At 47.0% G+C, this 21,679-nt stretch overlaps 2 protein-coding genes across 6 annotated transcripts in view; both read left to right on the forward strand.

Annotated features, from left to right (window-relative positions):
• The first annotated feature begins 1,321 nt into the window (after positions 1 to 1,321).
• Positions 1,322 to 10,404, forward strand: ECSCR (endothelial cell surface expressed chemotaxis and apoptosis regulator). Of its 4 annotated transcripts, none has more exons than XM_082725597.1 (10): positions 1,322 to 1,494; positions 4,928 to 4,972; positions 5,258 to 5,308; positions 5,481 to 5,540; positions 6,026 to 6,136; positions 7,511 to 7,612; positions 8,017 to 8,115; positions 8,324 to 8,360; positions 9,786 to 9,882; positions 10,052 to 10,404. In XM_082725597.1, exons 1-10 carry the CDS (start codon positions 1,434 to 1,436, stop codon positions 10,058 to 10,060), a joined length of 672 nt encoding a protein of 223 aa, XP_082581723.1. In that variant the 5' UTR covers positions 1,322 to 1,433; the 3' UTR covers positions 10,061 to 10,404. The 4 variants fall into 4 exon arrangements, with proteins under 4 accessions (XP_082581723.1, XP_082581724.1, XP_082581725.1 ...); XM_082725598.1 differs by having other exon boundaries at positions 1,351 to 1,494; positions 6,029 to 6,136; XM_082725599.1 differs by lacking the exons at positions 5,258 to 5,308; positions 5,481 to 5,540 and having other exon boundaries at positions 1,351 to 1,494.
• A 2,660-nt stretch (positions 10,405 to 13,064) lies between these two features.
• The window catches only part of DNAJC18 (DnaJ heat shock protein family (Hsp40) member C18), a 29,885-nt gene continuing 21,270 nt past the window's right edge, over positions 13,065 to 21,679 (forward strand). The window contains exons 1-3 of one of the 2 annotated variants that reach the window (XM_082725588.1): positions 13,066 to 13,218; positions 15,999 to 16,085; positions 18,198 to 18,384. In XM_082725588.1, the coding sequence (XP_082581714.1) occupies positions 16,046 to 16,085; positions 18,198 to 18,384 (227 nt within the window). In that variant the 5' untranslated portion in view covers positions 13,066 to 13,218; positions 15,999 to 16,045. Of the gene's footprint in view, positions 13,219 to 15,998; positions 16,086 to 18,197; positions 18,385 to 21,679 lie in introns of both variants that reach the window. The other variant, XM_082725589.1, reaches the window with a different exon arrangement.

Raw genomic sequence — 21,679 nt, forward strand, 5'->3', positions numbered from 1 at the left:
CTCAAAGAATGATGGAACCATGTCAACACGACACAAAAGCCAGCTTGAAGAGATCCCCAATGACCTAAATGGGGACAATTTGTGCATCAAAATAATAAACGATTGTAATATGTAGTATTTACATAATTACAAAGGTGAAAAGAGGAACTTTAAAGAGGGAGAAAGCTAGCCATAGTGCCTGAATGGTAACCCCCACAAAAATACATCGTTATCTTAGTCCCCAGAACCTGGGAATACTACCTCCCATGGAAAAACAGTCTTCGCAGATGTAACTAAGTTAAGGATTTGGGATGAGGAGGTCATCCAGGATTATCCAGATGGTCATGAGATTCAATGACAAGTGTCTTTATAAGAGGCACACAAAGGAGAAGGTGATGTGAAGATGGAGGCAGAGACTGAAGTGATGTGGCCACAAGCCAAGGAATGTCCAACAGCTGCTGGAAGCTGGAAGAGGCAAGGAACAGATACTTCCCTAGAGCCTTGGGAGGGAATGAAGAACTATTCAGAACAACCAGAGGGGCACCTGGCTGGCTCCATCAGGGGAGCAAGCGACTCTTGATCTCAGGCTTCTGAGATGGAGCCCCACATTGGTTGTAGAGATTACTTAAAAATAAAACCTTAAAAAGAAGAAGGACATGGGGCGCCTGGGTGGCTCAGTGGGTTAAGCCGCTGCCTTCGGCTCAGGTCATGATCTCAGAGTCCTGGGATCGAGTCCCGCATCGGGCTCTCTGCTCAGCCGAGAGCCTGCTTCCCTCTCTCTCCCTCTGCCTGCCTCTCCATCTACTTGTGATTTCTCTCTGTCAAATAAATAAATAAAATCTTTAAAAAAAAAAAAAAGAAGAAGAAGAAGAAGAAGGACAATGTTTGTAAGACCTCCATGAAAGGTGCTGGGCATCCCATCTGCATGGGGAGCCCCGAGGAGGGAGAGGAAAAGGAAGCATTCAACATCTCCTGAGCATGGGTAGCTGGTGGGCTGAGCTTCAAGGTTCAGTCATGGGCAATGGGGACCTGGTCTGAAAGAGTACAGGAATGGACTGGAGTTCGACTGCAGGAAAACCTCCAAAAGCCTCCAGACTGTGTGTGGAGGGACCTGATGGCCCCTCAGAGGGGAAGAGAGGGGGCCTGAAGCCTCTCGGCCATCACTGATCGTTGTCGAAAGGCCCTGGAGGACAGAGACCACAGTGGCTCTAGCCCAGGCCAGGCAGAGCTCCAGGCATGATCACGGCTGCTCCAGCCTTACATCCTCATCTGGGCCTGCTGGGCTGAGCAGGGCCCCTGGAGCCAGGCCCAATCTGTTTCCTTCTATTCTTTGACAGGAAGCTCCTGGAGAGCCAGCCCCCACCCGACACCCCGCCCCAGCACTCCCTCTCTCTTCTCCACTATGGACAGAGCCATCGTGGAGCAGCTGCCTGCCCGCCACAGACCCCGCTGACATGGGCACCGTCAGAGCCACGCAGCTGTGCTGGGCCATCCTCGGCATCCTCCTACTCCAAGGTAAGAGGCACTAGCCCCTCCGCTCCAGCAGCTCCTCTCCCGCCGCTGGCAGTCCTGGGCCCCTGTCCACCGACCGAGGCACATGCTCTCCATCTAGGCCCATGCCCAAGGGAAATTCCAGAGCTTTCTCATGAAGGGAACCAGCTGAATTGGGGTCTGGGGGCGGGGGGTGGTCAGTACCAAGCAAACGCAAAGTCGAGGTATGGTGAAACCCTTTTGTGAGAAAATTTCCAGGATGAACTGGGGCACCCACAGAGGCTGATCTCCTGAAATGTGGGGAAGCGACTCTCCTGGTGTGAGACTGAGGCCAGAAAGCTCCTTCCAGGGTGTTCTGGCATACAATTGTCTGCACTTTGGGCTTTACAGGTGATCCTTACTCTTTTTCATATAAGAAGTAACAACATGGGCATTCCAAATGTTGACTTGAAGCTCAAATCACAGCAAGAGGGACTCAGGTTAGATACAAAGAACTATTTACCAGAGAGGATGTACACAGCATCCTCGCCCAGTGGTGGCCTGGGTGAGAAGATAGCCAGAGGAGATGACTGGAAACAACACCTCTAAGACTGCCCTCTGCTAGCCCATGAGGGGTGAAGCAGCTCAGAAGGGGTCCCCTAATTAGGGAGCAGTTGCTGGGAACCATGAGAAATCCAGGAGATTCTGACTCACAGGGTAGCGACTTCCCTTTGGTCATCCCTTCCCCACCCCCACCTCACTCTCCAGCCGTCCTCTGTTACGGACTTATGAGCCTGTTCTCAGAGCAGCAGAAAAGAGTGCAAAAAAGTGCAAAGTGCTTGGACAGGGAGAGAGGATGGCTCTCCCCTGGTAGGGGGTGGGAAGCCTGAGTTCCAGTATTCCCTCCCCTGAAGAGGTCAGATTTTTCTCTAGAAGCCCATGGGCTCGGAGTAAGACTCTGATTGCCCCCCCACTCCCAGCCCCACATCCCCAGAGGGCAGAGTCACACATTTGGTCTGGGGCTGCAGGACTAAACTCTTGTAGAAACCACAGAAGTGGCAGAGGAGGAGATTAAACGGCAAGACTCCTGAAGGGGCAGTGTCCCAGGAAGTGGGAGGGCTCAAAAAATCCTGTGTAAACTCTACATAAGCCATGCTCACCCCTTGAATTTCCTCATCTCTCATCTCAAAATCTCAGTACTCTTACTATCTCCCTTGAGGGAACCATTGGGAGGCTAATCAGGCCCACAAGGCAACTTGACGTGGATACACAGAGACTTGGAGGATTGGAGGGAACAGTGCAAAACTAAATATGTCTAGTATTTATTGAGCATGGACTGTCTGTCAGGCACTGGGTTAAGTGCTTTATATGAATTTTCTTATCCTCACAATCACTTATGAGGTATGAAAGTCATTTGAGTTTTTTTTTTTTTAAGATTTTATTTATTTATTTGACAGAGAGAAATCACAAGTAGGCAGAGAGGCAGGCAGAGAGAGAGCAGGAGGAAGTAGGCTCCCTGCTGAGCAGAGAGCCCAATGCGGGACTCGATCCCAGGACCCTGAGATCATGACCTGAGCCAAAGGCAGTGGCTTAACCACTGAGCCACCCAGGCGCCCCGAAAGTCATTTGAGTTTTAAAGAGAAAACAGGCCTAGGTCAGAGAGGAAGTGGTGGAATCTGGGCTTGAACTCACACCTGTCAGACTCCAAAAGCTATGATTTTTTAACTATTAAATTATGCTGCTGAAGAAAATAAGGGACAGGGGTGGTAGAGAGGGAGAAAGGAGAGGCTGGAAGGTCATCAAGCAGGTAGGGATTAGAGAGAAGAGATGGGAAAATCAGAAATCTCTGCAGCCCTTGGTTCTTGGGCTGTCTGTATGCCCAGTGGTCAGAGGCACTCTGGCCTGCAGAAACAGGTGTTCCCAAATTCCCTCCTCTACTCACAGAGGAATCCACTGGTGACAGAAAGTGCTGGTAGGGAGACAGGGCCAGAAGACAGAGATCAGGGTACTTGAACTTGGAGTCTGTGACTCTGGAACTCCTTCCAAGCCACTAGTTTTGTTCCCACATCTGTGGGAAGGCAGTGTACTGTGGCCACCCACTAAAAGCTAACATTACGACCTGACAGAGATCAGACGGAACCTAAAACACGCTGGATCAGTAGCTGACAGCTGTTTTCAGGATGTGCCTTGAAAGGTGTTCTTCCAGAGTCATTTTCAGCTGGTAGAGTTCTCTCCAGCCTCAGGCACCTAGGAGTGTTAATCCCCCTCCTACGCCCACCCAAGGAGGGAGGGTACTACCAGAGACTGGTGACCTGGAAAAACACAGCCAGACTTTGGGCAAGCTTGGGCTTGGAAACCATTAAATCCCCACCGTCCAAGTGATAGCCCCACGAGGAAGGCAGTGGCTAAGGAAAATAAACAGACCGGCAGGCTGCCACAGGCTGGGAGGGCTCTGGCCGGCAGCCGCCTCTGCTCACCCTGCCCCAGGCTTGGGACTTCCCTGCGGACCGGGGGGCCTCGGAGCCCAAAGGCCAGGCCAGAAGTTGCGGTCCCTGCTGAGGCATAGAGACGGGAACCAGGCTGGGCGGGTCCACTTCCCCACGTTGTTTTCATTTCACATTGTTCACAGGTTTCAAGAATGATTTCATTGTGGAAAATGAGCAAACACAACCTGACCTTTCAGGTCCAACACACACACAGGGGACGCAAAGAGGGGCACAAAAACACACATACACAGCGGCACAGAGGCCCACAGGCATACACGTGTACAAACCGAAAAGCCAGTGAGGGCTTCTGACTGGGGCCTCCTGGTAACTGGCTCCTCCCTGGCTTTGGCCAACAACGGCCATTTCTGAAGTAGCCTCTGCCTGTGAAGGTAAAATTGGCCATGTGTTCTAGAGCTTCCTTGGCCTTAATATATATACCTCAGAACTCACTTCCTGTGTGTGCTCTTCCTTCCTACTGGGTTACGGGGCAGAGAGACAGCCCAGATACCAACCCCAGTCCCTAACCTCATTTTATTCACCGCATTATTCTTTCCATCCCCTTTCCTTGGGGGCAGGACCAAGATGACAATATTCACAGGGAGAAATGGATGGCTCAATGGTAGGAAAGCAAGAATCTCAAGTCCTAGGTCCTTAACCAGACATCACAGGTCACTGGCCCTCTGTTCTTGGACAAATCACTGGTTTAAAATAACCTTCCCCTGACCTCCTATCAGCTTGGCTTAGAACCCACGTGGCATTAAAGAGACAGAAAAGGGTTCTGGGACACTGAACTTGAGGTGGGGGTGATGGTACTATTGAGTTATGGTTTCAGAGGAAGCTAGGCCTGTGAACCAGAGCCACATCCTCCAGCCCTCTGCCAAGTGTGCCTGCCTTCCAGCACAGAAGGCTTGGAAAGACTGGGTTCTGCTGTGGGCTCAGAGCTGGGCAAGAGTCTTGCCAAGCTAGTCAAAGTGTTCTGCTCTCTCTTGCAGGCCACCACTCCCAGCCTGGGGCAATCCAGACACCTCACCCTCAGGGTAAGACCAAACACACGGGACCTACTCTAGCATTGAGGCCTGGCCACTTAGGGCAAGAGGAGCACAGATCTCAGGTGACTGGGGATGGGGCCCGAGCTCTTAGGACATCGAAGGCTGAGCTCCTCTGGGGACTATTTCAGCTTGACCTAGGCTAATGTGCCTCAAAAGAGGAGACTGATGAATGGCTGGAGGTTGGGGGGTGGGGCAGGGAGAAAGATTAGAAAACTCCAGCTATGGGGAAGAAGACAGGGAGACAGAGCAACAGCCTCAGATGATTTGTTTCAGGAAACTTTAGCAGCCCAAGTCGGACCACAGAGCCACTTTTTTCCAACATAGGTGAGTGAGGGTGGCTGCAGAAGGGCTGCTCCCTGCCCCAGCCCAGCTTCCCGCCCAAACCCCCACCTAGCCCTTTGGATCTGCTTGGAGCCCAAGGGTTCTCAGCTGGGTAAGGGAGTGTGGTATCACCCAATCTGACCCCTCCAACCTCCTCCTGCCTCTGTCCTTGCAGGAAAGAGCCTTTCCTCAGATCCCAGCAGCCCAAGCTCTCTGGCCAGCACTAGGACCCAAGGTACTCTGAGGCTCGGATCCAGATGCTTCTGGGGAAGGCCCAGTGAGGAAGCAGACACAGTTGCTGCCCTATAGGAGAATACAGACTGGTGGGGAGCAGACAAGTAAACAGGACCTCATGTGCCCAGCTACAAAGCAGGGGGAAAGGGCTGTGATGAGCACAGCAGAACGTGTTGCAAGGGCTGAGACAGACTTGGACGTAGGCCACTTCTGACTCGGGGGCCAGGGAAGACATGCTAGAGTGAGTGACCTTGGAAGTGGAGGTCCAAGACAGAGTTACGCAGATGAGGACTGTGGGGTGGAGGGTGGTAGGGTAGATTTCAGGCAGACAGAACCCTAGAGGTAAAGGCCCAAAGTTAAAAAGAGAGGATGGCTTCTTCTGGAATTGAAAGCAGTAAAGAAAAGGAAGGTTTGGGGCTAAAGAGGGACCCTTATACATGCTGGCTGAGGACCTGAGCAGGCCCACCCATGCTTCTTACTCCACAGCAGCTCAGGACAAGGCCTCACAGGTCCTCATGGTGACCAGTAAACCTGTGACACCAAGCACCAGCACTGTGGACGGTCAGTCCCAGGCACAGACTTCCACAGCAGGACTTGGTGAGTACCTGGGGCTGAGGGTCAGGAGCACTGGGTCATGTCTGGTTGGGGTCCTTCTCCACCTCTTCGGAATGCCCAGGTTCTGCCCCACAAGGAGTCCTCGCAGGGCCAGGAGCCACATCAGTGGCAGCTTGGTTTGGGGATGAGAGAGGTTTGGTGGGAAGTAGAGACACAGCCTTGGGCCTGGTCACAATGAAGGCAAAAGGAGCCGGGACTCAGGACTGATGAAGGCATGGAGGGGAAAAAAGGGAGAGGTAGAAGCCAAAATGATGGAAAGGGAGGCAAAAGGCCTTTGGCCAGGGCTCCATGCTTTTCTGGGCAGGCTGACCTCACACGCCAGTGTGGGGCAAGAGCTGGGAGGGGACGGACACCTCCGTCGTGGCCCTGCTGTCCTGTCTGTGTTCTCAATGAAGAGCACCCTGACCCTGTCTTTCATCCTACCCCTTGGGTCTGGGATTTTTTTTATACTCACAGACTTATTTGGCAGTGCGGGGATGGATAAGGAAATGGACAGCGATCAGACCAGCAGTACAATGAGTGGAAGAGGGGGCGTCTGGCTGACTCAGCTGCTGGAGCTGCGACTCTTGATCTCAGGGCTACAAGTTCAAGCTCCATGTTGGGTGTAGAGATTACTTTAAAAGCTTAAAACAAAAAAAAAAAAAGGAGAGTCAAAGGGGAGAAGAGATGGGTGATCATACTACTTTTTTAAAAAGATTTTATTTATGTATCTGACAGAGAGAGACACACAGTAAGAGAGGTAACACAAGCAGGAGAGTGGGAGGGGAGAAGCAGGCTTCCCGCTGAGCAGGGAGCCCGATGTGGGGCTTAATCCCAGGAACCCAGGATCTTGACCTGAGCTGAAGGCAGATGCTTAACAACTGAGCCATCCAGGTGCCCTGATCGTACTATTTTTTAAGAGGACCAGAAACTTGTGCCCCTTAACCAACAGCCTGCCTTATTAAATAAGTGCATGGGGATAAACCTCCAGTGCACTTTTTTTCCTCTTGCTTCAACCGTTGGCAAAATACAGAGGGCTCTACCTTGCCCAGTCTGGCTCCCTATCTCTGGAGCACAAATGGGTCCCAAGGGGATGGTGGGAAGAGAGTAACAGGGGAGGCATCCTGAACTTTCCGGAGTCCCCTGCAGCTAGTAATATGAGCAACCAGCAGGGCAATCACCTTATCCCATGTTATGTTACCCAGTCCAACCTCCATCCTCACGAGATCTGGTATGAGTGGCAGGAGGAAGTCTTTTTTGTAGGGCATGGGCTCCTTCTGAGTTCTTTACCTGGGAAAGTGGGGGGGGGGGCTAGCTCTCTCCTCTGGCAGGCCTCCCAGTCCCCTCACTAATGCACCCATCCCCATTCCATTTCAGACACTACTCCCATATCAACCACCATGAGCCTGAGGACCAAAGAAGACTTGTCCGTCCTGCCCAGTCCCACATCAGAGACGGTGCTCACTGTGGCTGCATTTGGTAAGAGAGACAAGGTGGGGAGAGTGGCAGGAGACCCCATCCCTGAACTAACTTGGACTCTGGGTCTGGAAACACAAGTGTAAATCCCACCTATTTGTTCTAGGAGGGCATGGCTGATAAAGGAGGCCCTGGTAGGAAGGAGCCTCCATGGGCCCTCCAGTCAGCAATTCTGGGCTCTGCTGGGTTCCATGTTCCATGTTCTTGTTGGGGGGTAAGGCAGCTGTGGAGCTCACTCTGGCCACGGTAGTGGGCTGAGAGCTCATTCATTCATCCAAGAAGGGGAATTCACTTTGCTCTCAGAGCCTACCTACAGAGCACTAAGCTGGGAAGGGAATTTGGCCTCCTCTTGCCCCCTTTTGACCCTTCCTTTGCCTCTCCTTTACCCTGACATTTTCCCTGCTCAGGTGTTATCAGCTTCATTGTCATCCTGGTGGTTGTGGTGATCGTCTTAGTCAGTGTGGTCAGTCTAAGGTTTAAGTGTCGGAAGAACAAAGAGTCTGAAGGTACATCCTTGCCACTCAGGGCCCCCTTTGCCCCTCTTTAATAAGAGAACAAGAGATGCATTTTGGGACTGAAGTGTAGGAAAAGCATGGCACATAAGCACCACTGATGAGATGGGAGGGTAGTCCACTTGGGTGGGCTTTGAGGGACAGGTTGGTCTTCTGAGTTATAGCATGTGATCCCCAATCTGTGCCTTTGACTATTTTACAGATCCCCAGAAGCCTGGGAGTTCGGGGCTATCTGAAAGGTAAGACTGTCAGAGGTATAATGGAGGAATCATCTATCTGACCTCTCAGTCCCCCACTCCAAGAGAGAACTGAAACTTCCTGGGGTGCCTGGGTGATTCAGGCATTTGGGCATCCAGCTCTGGATTTCAGCTCAGGTCATGGTCATGAGATCAAGCCCAGTGTCAGGCTCTGCATTCAGTGTGGAGCTGGCTTGAGATTCTCTCTCTCTCCCTCTCGGTCTGCCCCTCCCCCTGCTCTCTCTCTAACATAAATAAATGAAATCTTAAAAAAAAAAAAAAAGAAAAAGAACTGATATTTCCTGCCTTCTACATGAATGTCCACACAAGCATGCATGGAATATTGACAGCCACCACTGAGGCCAAGGCAAGGGATGGGCAGGACAGGAGTGATGCTAAAATGAAACAATCAGGAGACAGGAGATAAACTGGAACTCTTCAGCCTAAGGACTAAGCCTCTATAACCCCCTCATGAAAAGTATAGGAATTCAGATTCTAATATAATTCAGATTATTTTACAGATAGATAGATAGATAGATTCTATATAGATAGATTCTATATCTATATATAACTATATATATAGAATACTATATTTAATATGTAGTTCAGATTCTAATAATCTTTTTTTTAAAGATTTTATTGATTAATTTTAGAGAAGGAAAGAGAGGAGGGGATAAGGGCAGAGGAAGAGGGAGAGAGAAACATAAGCAGACTCTGCACTAAGCGCAGAACCCAACGTGGGGCCGGATCTCGTGACCCTGAGACCACAACCTGAGCTGAAACCAACAGTCAGACGCTTAACCAACTGAGCCACCCAGGCGCCTCTCTAGATACCCCTTTAAATAAGAAAACACTTATTTAGGAACATCTTGTACATGCCAGGCACTATGATAGATATTTTCTAATATTATCTCAAATCCTTACAGCAATTCTTCAACGCAGATATACTGCATTCTGTACATTTGAAAAAATTGAGACTTGGAGACATTGTAACTTGGTCAAGATCAAACGAGTAGCAAGTAGTAAAACTAAGATTTAGATACAAGTTTTTTTTTTTTAATTTTTAAAAAATATTTTATTTATTTATTTGAGAGAGAGACAGTGAGAAAGAGTATGAACAAGGAGAAGGTCAGAGAGAGAAGCAGACTCCCCGTGGAGCTGGGAGCCCGATGCGGGACTCGATCCCGCAACTCCAGGATCATGACCTGAGCCGAAAGCAGTCGCTCAACCAACTGAGCCACCCAGGCGCCCCTAGATACAAGTTTTTGGGCTTCCAAGCACATGCCCATTTCATTAGGGCCCATCACCAAAATACAGGTTTATCGAAACAAAAGTCGAAGTTCCAACATGTGACCCCACAGTTCCCTGACCACCCCATCACACTCCTGCTCCTCCATGTTACAACCCATGTTCCTTTCCTACCCCTAGCTGCTCCACAGCCAATGGAGAGAAAGACAGCATCACCCTGATCTCCATGAAGAATATCAACATGAATAACAGCAAAGGATACCCCACAGCAGAGAAGGTACATTTTTCCTGGTTCCTTCCTCCCTTCTCTCTCCTCCTCTTACCTTCAGGTTCTAGTTCCTTAACCAGAAAAGAGATACGTTCAAAGATGCAGGCTCTGCTCTCCTCTTCCCTAGCCCACCACTCCTGAGAAGTTCACGCTTTCTCACGATGTATTTATTTTGCAGGTTCTTTAGAAGCAATGTCGGGTCCCCATGGGTCCAAGGACGATGAAGCTGCCCCATGACTATAAAGAGGAAGGCGATGGGAGTGCTAGAGGCATGAATCACATATAAATTATTTTATTATTTCACACTTACTCCAAGATCGAAAGGACACCAGCACTCCTCTGGATCTAGGAGTAAGCTGCCAGGATGAGAGACTCTTTCCCATATGGGCAGCCACTCTGGAAATACAGCCTGCTCCTCCCACCCACTCACCGTCAAAGGAAGGGGGAGTCTGGAGGGCAAGGGCAAGGGTAAGGAAAATGACAAAGTGGAGTGGCCCTTGCTACTTTGCATTAAAATTATTTTCTGGCCAACAGTCTAATTTCTTTTAAGGTCTGTGCTCTCATGCAGGTTTATTAATGGTGCTCTAACAGTTGTGATATCTCCTTTTCTGGACAAGCACAGATCCAAGCTTCTGCCCCTGTAGAGAGCTGTCTGAGCAACCTGCGAGGTAGACTGAACATTCTGTCAGGTCTGCCTCAGTTCCTCTGGATTATTAAGGAGGAATGAGGTCCTGAGGGACTAATTACTTCAAAAGAGGAGAGAGAAAGGGAGCTGTAAACTCTCTAGGTGCACACACCTAGAGAACCTAGAGAATGAGAACACGAGAGGCATAATGCATTCTGACTAGGGAAGCCCAGTGGGGAGAGCTGAGTAATAGGAGGGCAGATGTCCTCTGCCAAGGCAGACATGCCTCACTTTGGTCCTAGCTATGGGAATAACACTGGGGAGGTCTGGAACAGGGATAAGTTTGTGACTTCATAAGCCAAAACCCACCCCTCTACCCTGTACAGCTATAATCTTTGTGTCCTAGAAAGTGAATAAAGGGTGACAAACCCTCTAAAGTCTTTTAAAGGGAAGGAGGAAAAGCAGTTTCCCATTTTCTTAGAACTCTCCACCGTGAAACTGGTTTGGAAATTAATTTTGGCTGGGGGACATTCAGTGGGAGAGTCACCTGCATGTGTCTACACAGAGGGGTTAATTTTATAAATACATGCTAGTTGGCAGTCCAGATTACAAGATTACCCATTTTGAACAATGTGCAACAATATGCTATTTGCTTCTGGATCTAGACGCTGTGAGGCGAGATGAGAGAGAAAGCCTGGAAAAAGCTTCACCCTCTCTGTTCTGTTGCAACTATTTCAGCAGACTGAAGAAACCTACTGGGTTCTAAAATCTTTGAGTGCCTGGCTGGCTCAGTGGGTTAAGCCACTGCCTTCAGCTCAGGTCATGATCTCAGGGTCCTGGGATTGAGTCCCACATCGGGCTCTCTGCTCGGCAGGGAGCCTGCTTCCTCCTCTCTCTCTGCCTGCCTCTCTTCCTGCCTCTCTGCCTACTTGTGATCTCTTTCTGTCAAATAAATAAATAAATCTTTTTTAAAAAAATAAAATAAAATCTTCTAGGACAAGGCTTGAAATTGAGTCACTTCTATAGTTCCAGTTTGGTACATGGTGTCCAGCCCATCGAAGGTCATAAAAACTGGCTCTCAAGGACAGGAAATGTGGTCACAGGCTGAACTTTGCAGCTGGGCAAAATCACTCCCCAGCTCCCAGACTATTTTCTTACTTTTAAAACAAGGTGGCTGGACTACTTGGCTTTCATTACCTTTTCTGGTCCTTTTTTTTTTTTTTTAAATGATTTTATTTATTTATTTGACAGAGAGGACAGAATGAGAGAGAGAGTGCATGAGAGGTGGAAGGTGAGAGAGAGAGGCAGACCCCTTGCTGAACAGGGGGCCCGATGTGAGACTTGATCAAGGGACTCCAGGATCATGACCTGAGCTGAGGGCAGTTGCTCAACCAACTGAGCCACCCAGGCGCCCCTTTTCTGGTCCTTATATTCTGTAGTTCTATAAACTTTAGATGTAAGAAAAAATGAACACCATCTTTTGAGTAGAGATCACTCTGGGTGGAAACCAGAGACAAGTCTTAGGTAAGTCTGACAAGCCTATATTCTCCAGACTTAAGATTTCCCTGTGTCTTTTTTTTTTCTTTTTAAAATTTATTTGACAGAGATATAGAGGGCATAAGTAGGCAGAACGGCAGGCAGAGAGCGAGGGAGAGGGAGAAGCAGGCTTCCCACTGAGCAGGGAGCCCAATGTGGGGTTGGGTCCCAGGACCCTGGGATCATGACTAGAGCTGAAGGCAGCCACTTAACTGACTGAGCAACCCAGGTGCCCAAGATTTCCCTGTGTCTTATGGGAAGAATGATCCTTATCTGACCCTTGGTAGGCACTTGGTAGGTAAAGTGGAAGAGCAAATGTGGAGACACGTGGGAAGCAAAAGTACTAGTTGGCAATCGCAGCAGACAATGTGGAGTATCACCACCGAGGTCCCACTTCAAGGTCAACGCAAGTTTCCTCAGCTGTTAAAGAGTGCTGGCTGCTAAAATTGGAGGGGGGGGGGAAGAGGAGCATTGGCTGCTGAGGGCTCACAGCTGCTTGATGACTGATTGATGGGGGTGGGATAAAGACCTGGAACTCTTGTCTCTATTTCCCCAACTCTGTCCCATCCCACTTCCCTTAACCCTCACAGCTCTTGTTCCCAGGAGCATTCACCAATAAACCTTCAGCATGCAAATCTCCAAGTCTCAGAGTCTATTTCCAACCTATGACAGCAATGCTACAGCATTTTTTTTTAATGCTATTTATTTATTTGAGAGAAAGAGTGCAAGCACGAGTGGGGTGGAGGGGCAGAGGGAAAGGGAGAAGCTGGATCCCAGGACCCTGGGATCATGACCTGAGCCAAAGACAAATGCTTAACCGTCTGAGCCACCCAGGCGCCCCTAAAATACTACAACATTTTTAAAAATAACTCAGATATATTTATTTAAGCCACACTGCAAAAAATGCATGACTTCCTAACCAATTCCAGCACACACAAAAATCCATCATTGGGAGAGAACTCTCCAGATGACATAACAATGTCTACAAGTACCGATTCTGTTCGAATTGTTCTTGTTATTCTGGCTGCCATGGGCACTTCAATCAGCTGCTAATCATACTGGACTAATTAGGTCAAGACCATGAGGTTTGCTCTAGATAACCCAGTTGATGTCTCCATTCTAAGGCCACAAGCATCCCCCTGACTCTGAACAATGTCCTGCAGATATGAGCTATTAGTCATAAGGTATTTATATGTGGGGGAAAGTGTATGAACTGGTATGACTATGAGATTGGATGGCTTTTACCCAGAAACCAACATTGCAGTTCTTCAGTAGCAATATTGATTTTCCTGTTGTTAAATAGCTCTCTTCTGAGAAGGGGTCAAGGATGAATTCACTTAATTCTCTAGGAAACTGCATTAGAAGGAGTTCTGCTAGAGGACCCTACTATTTATGCAAATACAAAAACCCACCTCTGATAGGGAATCCAAGTGCAGCCTCTGCAGCCCCTGAAACTTCCCTGAGACAGTATCTCTTTTCCTTGATGTCTAGACAACAGGATGGTGGCCATTTACATGACAGCTTCCTCCTTATTTTAACACAGCAATCCAGGAAGGGCAACCCTGGCGGGGTGGGGTAGTTACTATAGAATGTCCTTCTTTTGCTTCTTCCCCCATCTTATGGGAGGCTAACCAACAACCCAGCTCAGGCACACAGGCCCAGTTGGACAGAAGGAACATTTACTGAGTACTTTTCTTCCAGGGATAGATGGGGCAGCATCTCAATCATACAGGGCACAAGGCAAACCTCAGGATCACTAGCAAAAATTCACTACAGTTCAACAAATATTTCTAAAAGTAGAGAAAACTGATGGAAATCTGAGGCCAGCTCTCAGTAAAATGGTTTAGTAGATGAAGGATCATTGCAGGCCCCTTGGCCTAGTACATGCACATCATTTCCTAAAGTCAGGCTAGTAATAATCAATTCTATTTGAATCTGTTGAAAAGCATTGTGTGGCTCTGCTCAACAGTCTCCTTCTGAATTTGTAGACGTCCTTTATCACCTCTTTGAACTTCTTTCTATACCTACCTCCTTCTCCTTGAGATCCCAAGTTCTCTTCCCTTATTTCATTCCCAGTTGCTTCCTGACCTCTCCTGCTGGTTATTTTCCCCAGGCACCTCCGTCCTGAACCTTCTGAGCCCACAGCTACCTCTTTTACTGAACACAGAGACTGTGTTTCACAGTCGGGATTATTTTGTTTAGTGGTTGGTGCGCTTAACCCAAAACTGGCACAGAAGTGTTCTAAATGTTGAGGTTTGGAGTTCTAAGTTAGTCCTAGTGCTAGTCATAGAAATGTTCATCTAGTAGTGTTAATTGAAGTCTAAATGAGCTAAAGGTTACATTTGCTGGCATATCTGACAAGGTTGCCATGCTGAGCCATTTTTTACTGACCTAGGAGGAAATGAGTCTTCTAGAAAAAAAGTGGAGAGTGAGGTTTCAGAGGACAATGGAAAAAATTGTTGAGGTCCCAGACATTTCCAAAAGTCGGCAGCTTCCTAAATCTTGTCCAGCATTCTTGAACCTCGAATCTACTCCTAAGTAGCCCCATAATTCATAGTAGCCTTCTTCTCAATCCAGTTTCTCCCTACAGTGCTCTAACCCACCCTCCTTGCCATTCTCAACCAGATAGTTCTCACTTCCCAGCCCTCTGACAGCTTTGAGTACCTCCAGACCTTAGCCCTGTGACTAGACCCTAAGGCATACCTCACCTTCCCTTGTCCATATTTTAAAGCAGTCTGTCCAGTTTCCCAAAACCAAATAAACTTCCTTCTTATGTTTAATCACTTAATGTATATCCCTGATCAGGTCCCTTGTCTGCAAAACTCAGGTGGCTTCTTTAGGACCCAGCCTTCTGTGAGCACACTGGCGCCCACATCCTAGGGCCACTCCTGACTGCAGGGTAGAACTGCTACACTGGAAGATTCTACCCTATCAATTGTGTCTCTGGCTAATCATCTCCCAGTCCCACCCCCAAATGCCTAAATAGCTGCTGCTTGGTTTCACAGTTGGCATACTGATGTGGTCTTCCTGGGTAAGAGCTCAATGAATTCTAAGTAATTTTTTGTCTTGAAATGAATTGATCATTCCTCACTTTTGAAACCTGATCTTTAGCCATCCCAATTCACCTGCAGGCACAAGTCAGTAAGGACACCATGAGAATTGCTTTTTATCTTTGTTAGGCTTCATGAAGACCTGAGTGGGAAAACGCAGGCGTATTTTACTTCCCTTTTACTAATTTCATAGGGCCTTCAGAAAACAAGGGAATGGGTCATGGAAATGAGTGGGGTGGAACAGAAAAATCTCAAACGTGCCCTGAAGTAGGATGGGATGGATGAAGAATAAAGAACAGCAAAGATAGGGACTTTAATGCCAGCTCCAACGCCTGCCCCTTTCTTCTTCATCTCTGAAGCCTTGAGGTCCCTCTAACGAAGCTGTGCCAGAGTAAATGCAGGAAGAGGGCATACTCAGACTGCCCTCTAACTACATAAATCTATCTCGTTTTTCTGTTTTCTTGGTTCTTAAAGTTTTGGTTCCCAAAACCCGTCTCTCAATCTCCAGGACCTAACATACACTTTACACAGAACGTGCATTAGCATATATTTTTAAAAGGACACCCTTGAGATGAATAGTCACACTGTGACCCTCTAAACTTAAGTTCGCAAAACCTTTCCCAGGCAGGATCTCACCGTGCCTCCCTGAATGCCCCTAGTGTTAGGTGAGGCCGTAGCCACTATCCCCATTCTACAGTTGAGGAAAAGTGTGGTTGACAGTCGCCCAGCAGTCAACCAACGGCAACAAACCTCCACAGACCTCGCTTCTAAGGGTCGAGCCCCAGAGGCAGCTTTAACTCTCACCGCCCCCTCGCGCAGAGCCTGCCGGGAGTTGTAGTCCAATGTCCCGCAGCTCCTGTGAGTTGGACTACGATGACCAGCATGCCCCGCGCTTCTTGCCGGGTCCCTTTCAGCCTCGGGCGCTGGGGAGGCTCCGCAGACCTGCCGATTGGGAACCGATATGGCAGCGACTCTAGGCAGCGGGGAGCGCTGGACCGAAGGTACCAGGTCTTTGCCGGAGGGTGGGACAGGCAGAGTTGGGGGAGGGATGGGGCTCCTTGAGATTACTGAGGGCTGAGATCCTGGGCCTGAGGTGAAGGATGGAGGCCTATGAAGAGATGCTGAGCCTGAGTAGGTTACCGAATTAGGTGGGAGACCGGCAGGACAGGGGCCGGGATCTGGAAATCAGGAGCGCTGGCTCAAGCTAAGGAACCGGCGAGGAGCCCAGAGTCACCCGTGTTGACTTTTTTGCCTCCGGCCCCCAGCCCCGCTCCGTCTCTGCCCTTGCGGAGCTTAGGGCCCGTGGTGCTCAGGCCCCGCCTGTGCCAGGGTGGCTGGGTCAGCAGAGTGATGCGGATTCCTGCAGTTTGCTTTCCCAGACCCTATGCTCGCTCCTCCCAACTAGGCTACTGACTCTAGGTCTCTCTTTGGTGCTGTTCCTGCAGCCTGCACCAAGACCACTAGGCTGGTCTTTGCCATCCTGCAGTCAAGCAAAGAGTATTGATTCAATTCCTATTATGTACCCTCATTATGCTGATCATGCAGCAGGGATCTGACAGACATGGTCCCCTGAGATCACAAAACTCTCAGTCCATTGAGGGAGTTCGACAGGTAAACAGACAATTACAAAACAGAGCCACTAAGTCCTGAGCTACACAGCAGGGTCTTAGGTTTGGGAAGCACACTGACAGCCTGGGTGTCAGAGGAGGCATCTGGAAGAAAGTGTGACATATGAAGAGAAGAAGGATGCCTTGGAGTTAGGCTGACTTAGAGGAGGAGCACTGCAAGCAGAGGGAACAGCATGTGCAAAGGCACAGAGAAAAGAGAAAGCATGGCAGATTGAAAGGCATTTGGTGTGGCTAGAGCATAGGCTGCAAAAGAGCTTGTGGTGAGAGAGGATGCTGCAGAGGCAGATGGGCCTATGATAAGAAATTTGGACAAGAAGCAGTGGGTAGGAGCACCTGGATAGCTCAGTCAGTTAAGTGGCTGTCTTCTGCTCTGGTCATGATCCCAGGGTCCTAGGATCGAGACCCGCATCAGGCTCCCTGCTTAGGGGGGAGCCTGCTTCTCCCTCTCCCTCTGCCTGCCACTCTGCTGCCTACTTGTGCCCTCTCTCCATCTCTCTATCAAATAAATAAATAAGTAAAATCTTTTAAAAAATAAAAAGAAGCAGCAGCAGTCGATAGTCAGTAGGTATTTTAGGCAGGAGAGAGATATTTCTAAAGCCTTTCCCAGATCCTCCTGACAGGACCTGAGTCCTCTGCCTTTTTTGACTGGATTGCTATGGCCTTCTTAACATTCTCCATGTGTTATGATGAATTGAGTCTTCTCCCTTTAGACTATAACCTCTTTGTGGTCAGAAGTAGGTTTTTTTTTTTTTTTTAAAGATTGTATTTATTTATTTATTTGACAGACAGAGGTCACAAGCAGGCAGAGAGGCAGACAGAGAGAGAGGAGGAAGCAGGCCCCCCGCTGAGCAGAGAGTCCGATGCGGGGCTCGATCCCAGAACCCTGGGATCATGACCAGAGCCAAAGGCAGAGGCTTTAACCCTCTGAGCCACCCAGGCGCCCCGGTCAGAATTAGGTCTTATCCATACATTTCATTGCTCCATCTAGCCAAGTGTCTTGTTCTATAACTGCTAATTTAAAAGAACCCCCCTACTTTAAACCTTAGGTGGGAGGCATGGCAACAAAAACAACAAATTATTTTATGAGCCATGTCACTTCTGACCATGGATCACAGAAAAATAGGCTTTCCCCTGTACTGCGCTAAAGGTAGACACCTCTTGAAAGGCAAGGTTTGGGGGCCTCTTAAGCCCCTTTTCTGGCTCTGATTCAGAATTATTTGCTGAATGACCATTGTAGATATGGTGTAAATGATTATGCTTCGCGCTTCTAGCATTATAAGTTTTCATGGTTGCCTCCGTATTTACTACATTGTTTTCTCAAGGGAGATGTTCGTTCAGTTTTTTGTGGATGCTTAAAAGTCAGGATGATGTCAGTAGTTTGGCTCTCACACTCTTGGCCCCAAGCAGCCTCCCTGATAATGAGGGCGGATAGCAAAGCTGATTGCAGATCAGATGGAGGCCTAATGGGGGGCTGTTGCTTTGCAGCTTACATTGATGCAGTTAGAAGAAACAAATACCCAGAAGATAGACCTCCTGAAAGTCATGACCCCTGTGGGTGCTGTAACTGCATGAAAGTGCAAAAGGAAAAGAAGTCTGAGCATGAGTGGAATCCAACCCGACAGGGTGAGGGGAGTGCCACTTACACTGAGGAACAGCTGCTTGGGGTACAAAGGTGAGTCTGTGGTGGGATTCAGTGAGTGATTTTAACGTAGAGTTCCTAGCAGAATGTGTTACATAAGCATTGACTGCTACTATACTTTTATCATTATTATGGAAGCACAACAGCTTCTTGGCTGCAGAGGCAAGCCTCCCTCGGTGGAAGTGGAGTCTCGGGGTATAATCTGAGGTAACTTCCCTCAGGGAAAACCAACTATATGAAACAGACATCTATACAACAGTCTAGCCAACAACAGCAGAGTACACATTCTTCTCAAATATACATGAAGCGTTTTCCAGGGTAGATCAGATGTCAGGCCGCAAAAGAAGTGTCAATAAATTTAAAAGGATTAAAATCATACAGTGTGTGTCCTCTGATATCAACAACAGAAGCAAATTTAGGAAATTCACAAATAAGTGAAAATTAAACATTATATTCCTAAAATAACAAATAGGTCATAGAAGAAATCTTAAGCAAAATTACAAAAATACTTTGAGATGACTGAAAATGAAAACACAACATAGAAAAATGTGTAGGATATAGCTAAAGCAAAGCTTAGAAGGACATCTATAGCTATAAATGTTATATATATTTTTTTGTTTGTTTTGTTTTAAATCTCAGATCAGTAACCCAATCTTCCACCTTCACGAACTAGAAAAAGAAGAGCAAAATGAGTACACTAAATCCAAGCAAGCAGAATGAAGGAAATAATATAGAGTGGAAATAAATGAAATAGAGGTTAGAAAAACAAGACAAAATCAACAAAAGCAAAAATTGGCTTTTTGAAAATGTCGACAAAATTAACAAACCTTTAACTAGGCTAACCAAGAAAGAGAGAACACTCAAATAACTAAAATCAGGAATAAAAGAGGGACATCACTACCAATCTTACGATGATAATAAAGATTTTAAAAGGATACTATGAACAATTGTACACCAACAAATTAGATAACCTGGATGAAACAGACAAATTTTTAGAAAGGTACAAACTAGGAAATCATATGGACCTACTACAAATACAGAGATTGAATTCATAATAAAAAAAATTTCACCCTGTGACCCAGCAATTGCACTACTAGGTATTTACCCAGAGGATACAAACATAGTGATCTGAAGGGGCACGTGCACCCTAATGTTTATAGCAGCAATGTCCACAATAACAAAAACTATGGAAAGAGTGCAGATGTTCATCGATAGATGAACAGATAAAGATGATGTGATGGTAATACCTACACACGATGGAATATAACTCAGACATTAAAAAAATGATATCTTGCCATTTACAATGATGTGGATGGAACTAGAGGGTATTATGCTAAGCAAAGTAAGTCAGAGAAAGACAATTATCATACGATTTCACTCATATGTGGAATTAAGAAACAAAACAGAGGGTCATAGGGGAAGGGAGGGAAAAATAAAATAAGACAAAATCAGAGAGGGAGACAAACCATAAAAGACTTTTAACTGTAGGAAGCAAACTGAGGGTTACTGGAGGAGTGGGGTGGGCATTAAGGAGGGTACATGATGTAATGAGTACTGGGTATTATATACAAATGATAAGTCATTGACCTCTGAAACTAGTAACACACTGTATGTTACTTAATTGAATTTAAATAAAATAAAAATTCTATTTTTTTAATAAAATAAAATTTTTTAAAAATTTTTCATAAAGAAAAACCTAGGCCCAGGAACCTTCACTGGTAAATTCTACCAAACATTTGAAGAATTAACTAATCCTTCATAAACTCTTACAAAACATGCAAGAGAGGGGAGCACTTCCCAACTCATTCTATGGGGCCAACATTACCCTGTGACTAAAACCAGACAAAAACATAAGAAAACTAAACTATCAATCAATATCCCTTATGGATATAGATTCTAGCAACATGTAAAACATATAAAAAGGATTCTATACCTTGGAGCTCCTGGATGGCTCAGTTGGTTAAGCATCTGAGTCTTGGTTTCTGCTCAGGTCATGAACTTGGGTCCGTGAGATGGGGCCCTGCATCAGGCTCTGTGCTCACTGGGGAGTCTGCTCCTCTCCCTCTCCCTCTGTCACAGCCCCCCAATTATGTACCCTCTTTCTCTTTCTCTCTCTCTCAAATAAAAAATAAATAAATAAATCTTTTTAAAAAAGATCATATACCAAGTGGTATTTATCCCAGGAATGCAAGGTTGTTTAACACATGAAAATTAATCAATGGGATACACCATATTAATAGAATAAAGGACAAGACCACATGATCATTTAAATAGGTGCAGAAAAAGCATTTGACAAAATCCAACACTTTCATGATAACAATACTCAACAGAATAGGAATAGAAGAGAACCTCAGCTGATAAAGGCTATCTATTTAAAAGCCCACAGCTAACGTCGTCATACTTAATGGTGAACAACTGGATGCTTTCCAAGATCAAGAAAAAGACAAGTATTTTCACTCTAGCCACTTCTATTTACCATTGTACTACAGGTTCAAGCCAGGGCATTTAGGCAAGAAAAAGAAATACAGAAGTCATCCAGATTGGGGGCACCTGAGTGAGTCAGTCAGTTGAGCTTCAGACTCTTGGTTTCAGCTCAGGTTGTGATCTCAGGGTCTTGAGATTAGCTCCACGTTCTGGCTCTGCACTCAGCAGGGAGTCTACCTGAGATTCTCTCCCTCTCTTTCTGTCCCTCCCCATGCTTGTGTGTGTGCACATGCTCTCTCTGTCTCTAAAATAAATAAGTAAATCCTTTAAAAAAAAGAGGAAAAAATTTTAAAGAAGTCATCCAGATTGGAAAGAAGTAAAACAGTATTCATAGATGATATGATATAATATAAAAAATCCTAAAGAATAGAGATGCCTGGATGGCTCATTCGGTTAAGTGTCTGCCTTCTGCTTGGGTTGTTATCCTCCAGTCCTGGGATCAAGCCCCAGGACAGGCTCCCTGCTCAGCAGGAAGTCTGCTTCTCCGTCTGTCTGCCGCTCCCCCCGGACTTGTGCCCTCTCTTTCTCAAATAAATAAATAAAATCTTTATTTAAAAAAAAAAAAAGAAAATTCTAAGGAAGACATCCACACTGTTAGAATTAATAAATGAGGGGCACCTGGTGGCTCAGTTGGTTGGGCATCTGCCTTCAGCTCAGGTCATGATCCCAGGGTCTGGAATCAAACCCCCGCATCACGCTCTCTGCTCAGCAGCGGGTCTGCTTCTCCCTCAGCCTATTGCCACTTGTGCTCATTCTCTCTCTCTCTCTCTCAAATGAATAAATAAAATCTTAAACAACAACAAAAAAAGAACTGATAAATGACCTCAACAATGTTGTAAAATAT

Source organism: Mustela nivalis (assembly GCF_964662115.1).
Source record: "Mustela nivalis genome assembly, chromosome: 3".
Classification (NCBI taxonomy): Eukaryota; Metazoa; Chordata; class Mammalia; order Carnivora; family Mustelidae; genus Mustela; species Mustela nivalis.

What these genes read in the sequence shown, in the direction of transcription:
- ECSCR (XM_082725597.1), top strand. Translation starts at nt 1,434, where the DNA reads ATGGGCACCGTCAGAGCCACGCAGCTGTGCTGGGCCATCCTCGGCATC. An exon ending in CGGCATCCTCCTACTCCAAG is followed by an intron (nt 1,495 to 4,927) that starts GTAAGAGGCACT and finishes TCTCTCTTGCAG; the next exon opens with GCCACCACTCCCAGCCTGGG. An exon ending in CCAGACACCTCACCCTCAGG is followed by an intron (nt 4,973 to 5,257) that starts GTAAGACCAAAC and finishes GATTTGTTTCAG; the next exon opens with GAAACTTTAGCAGCCCAAGT.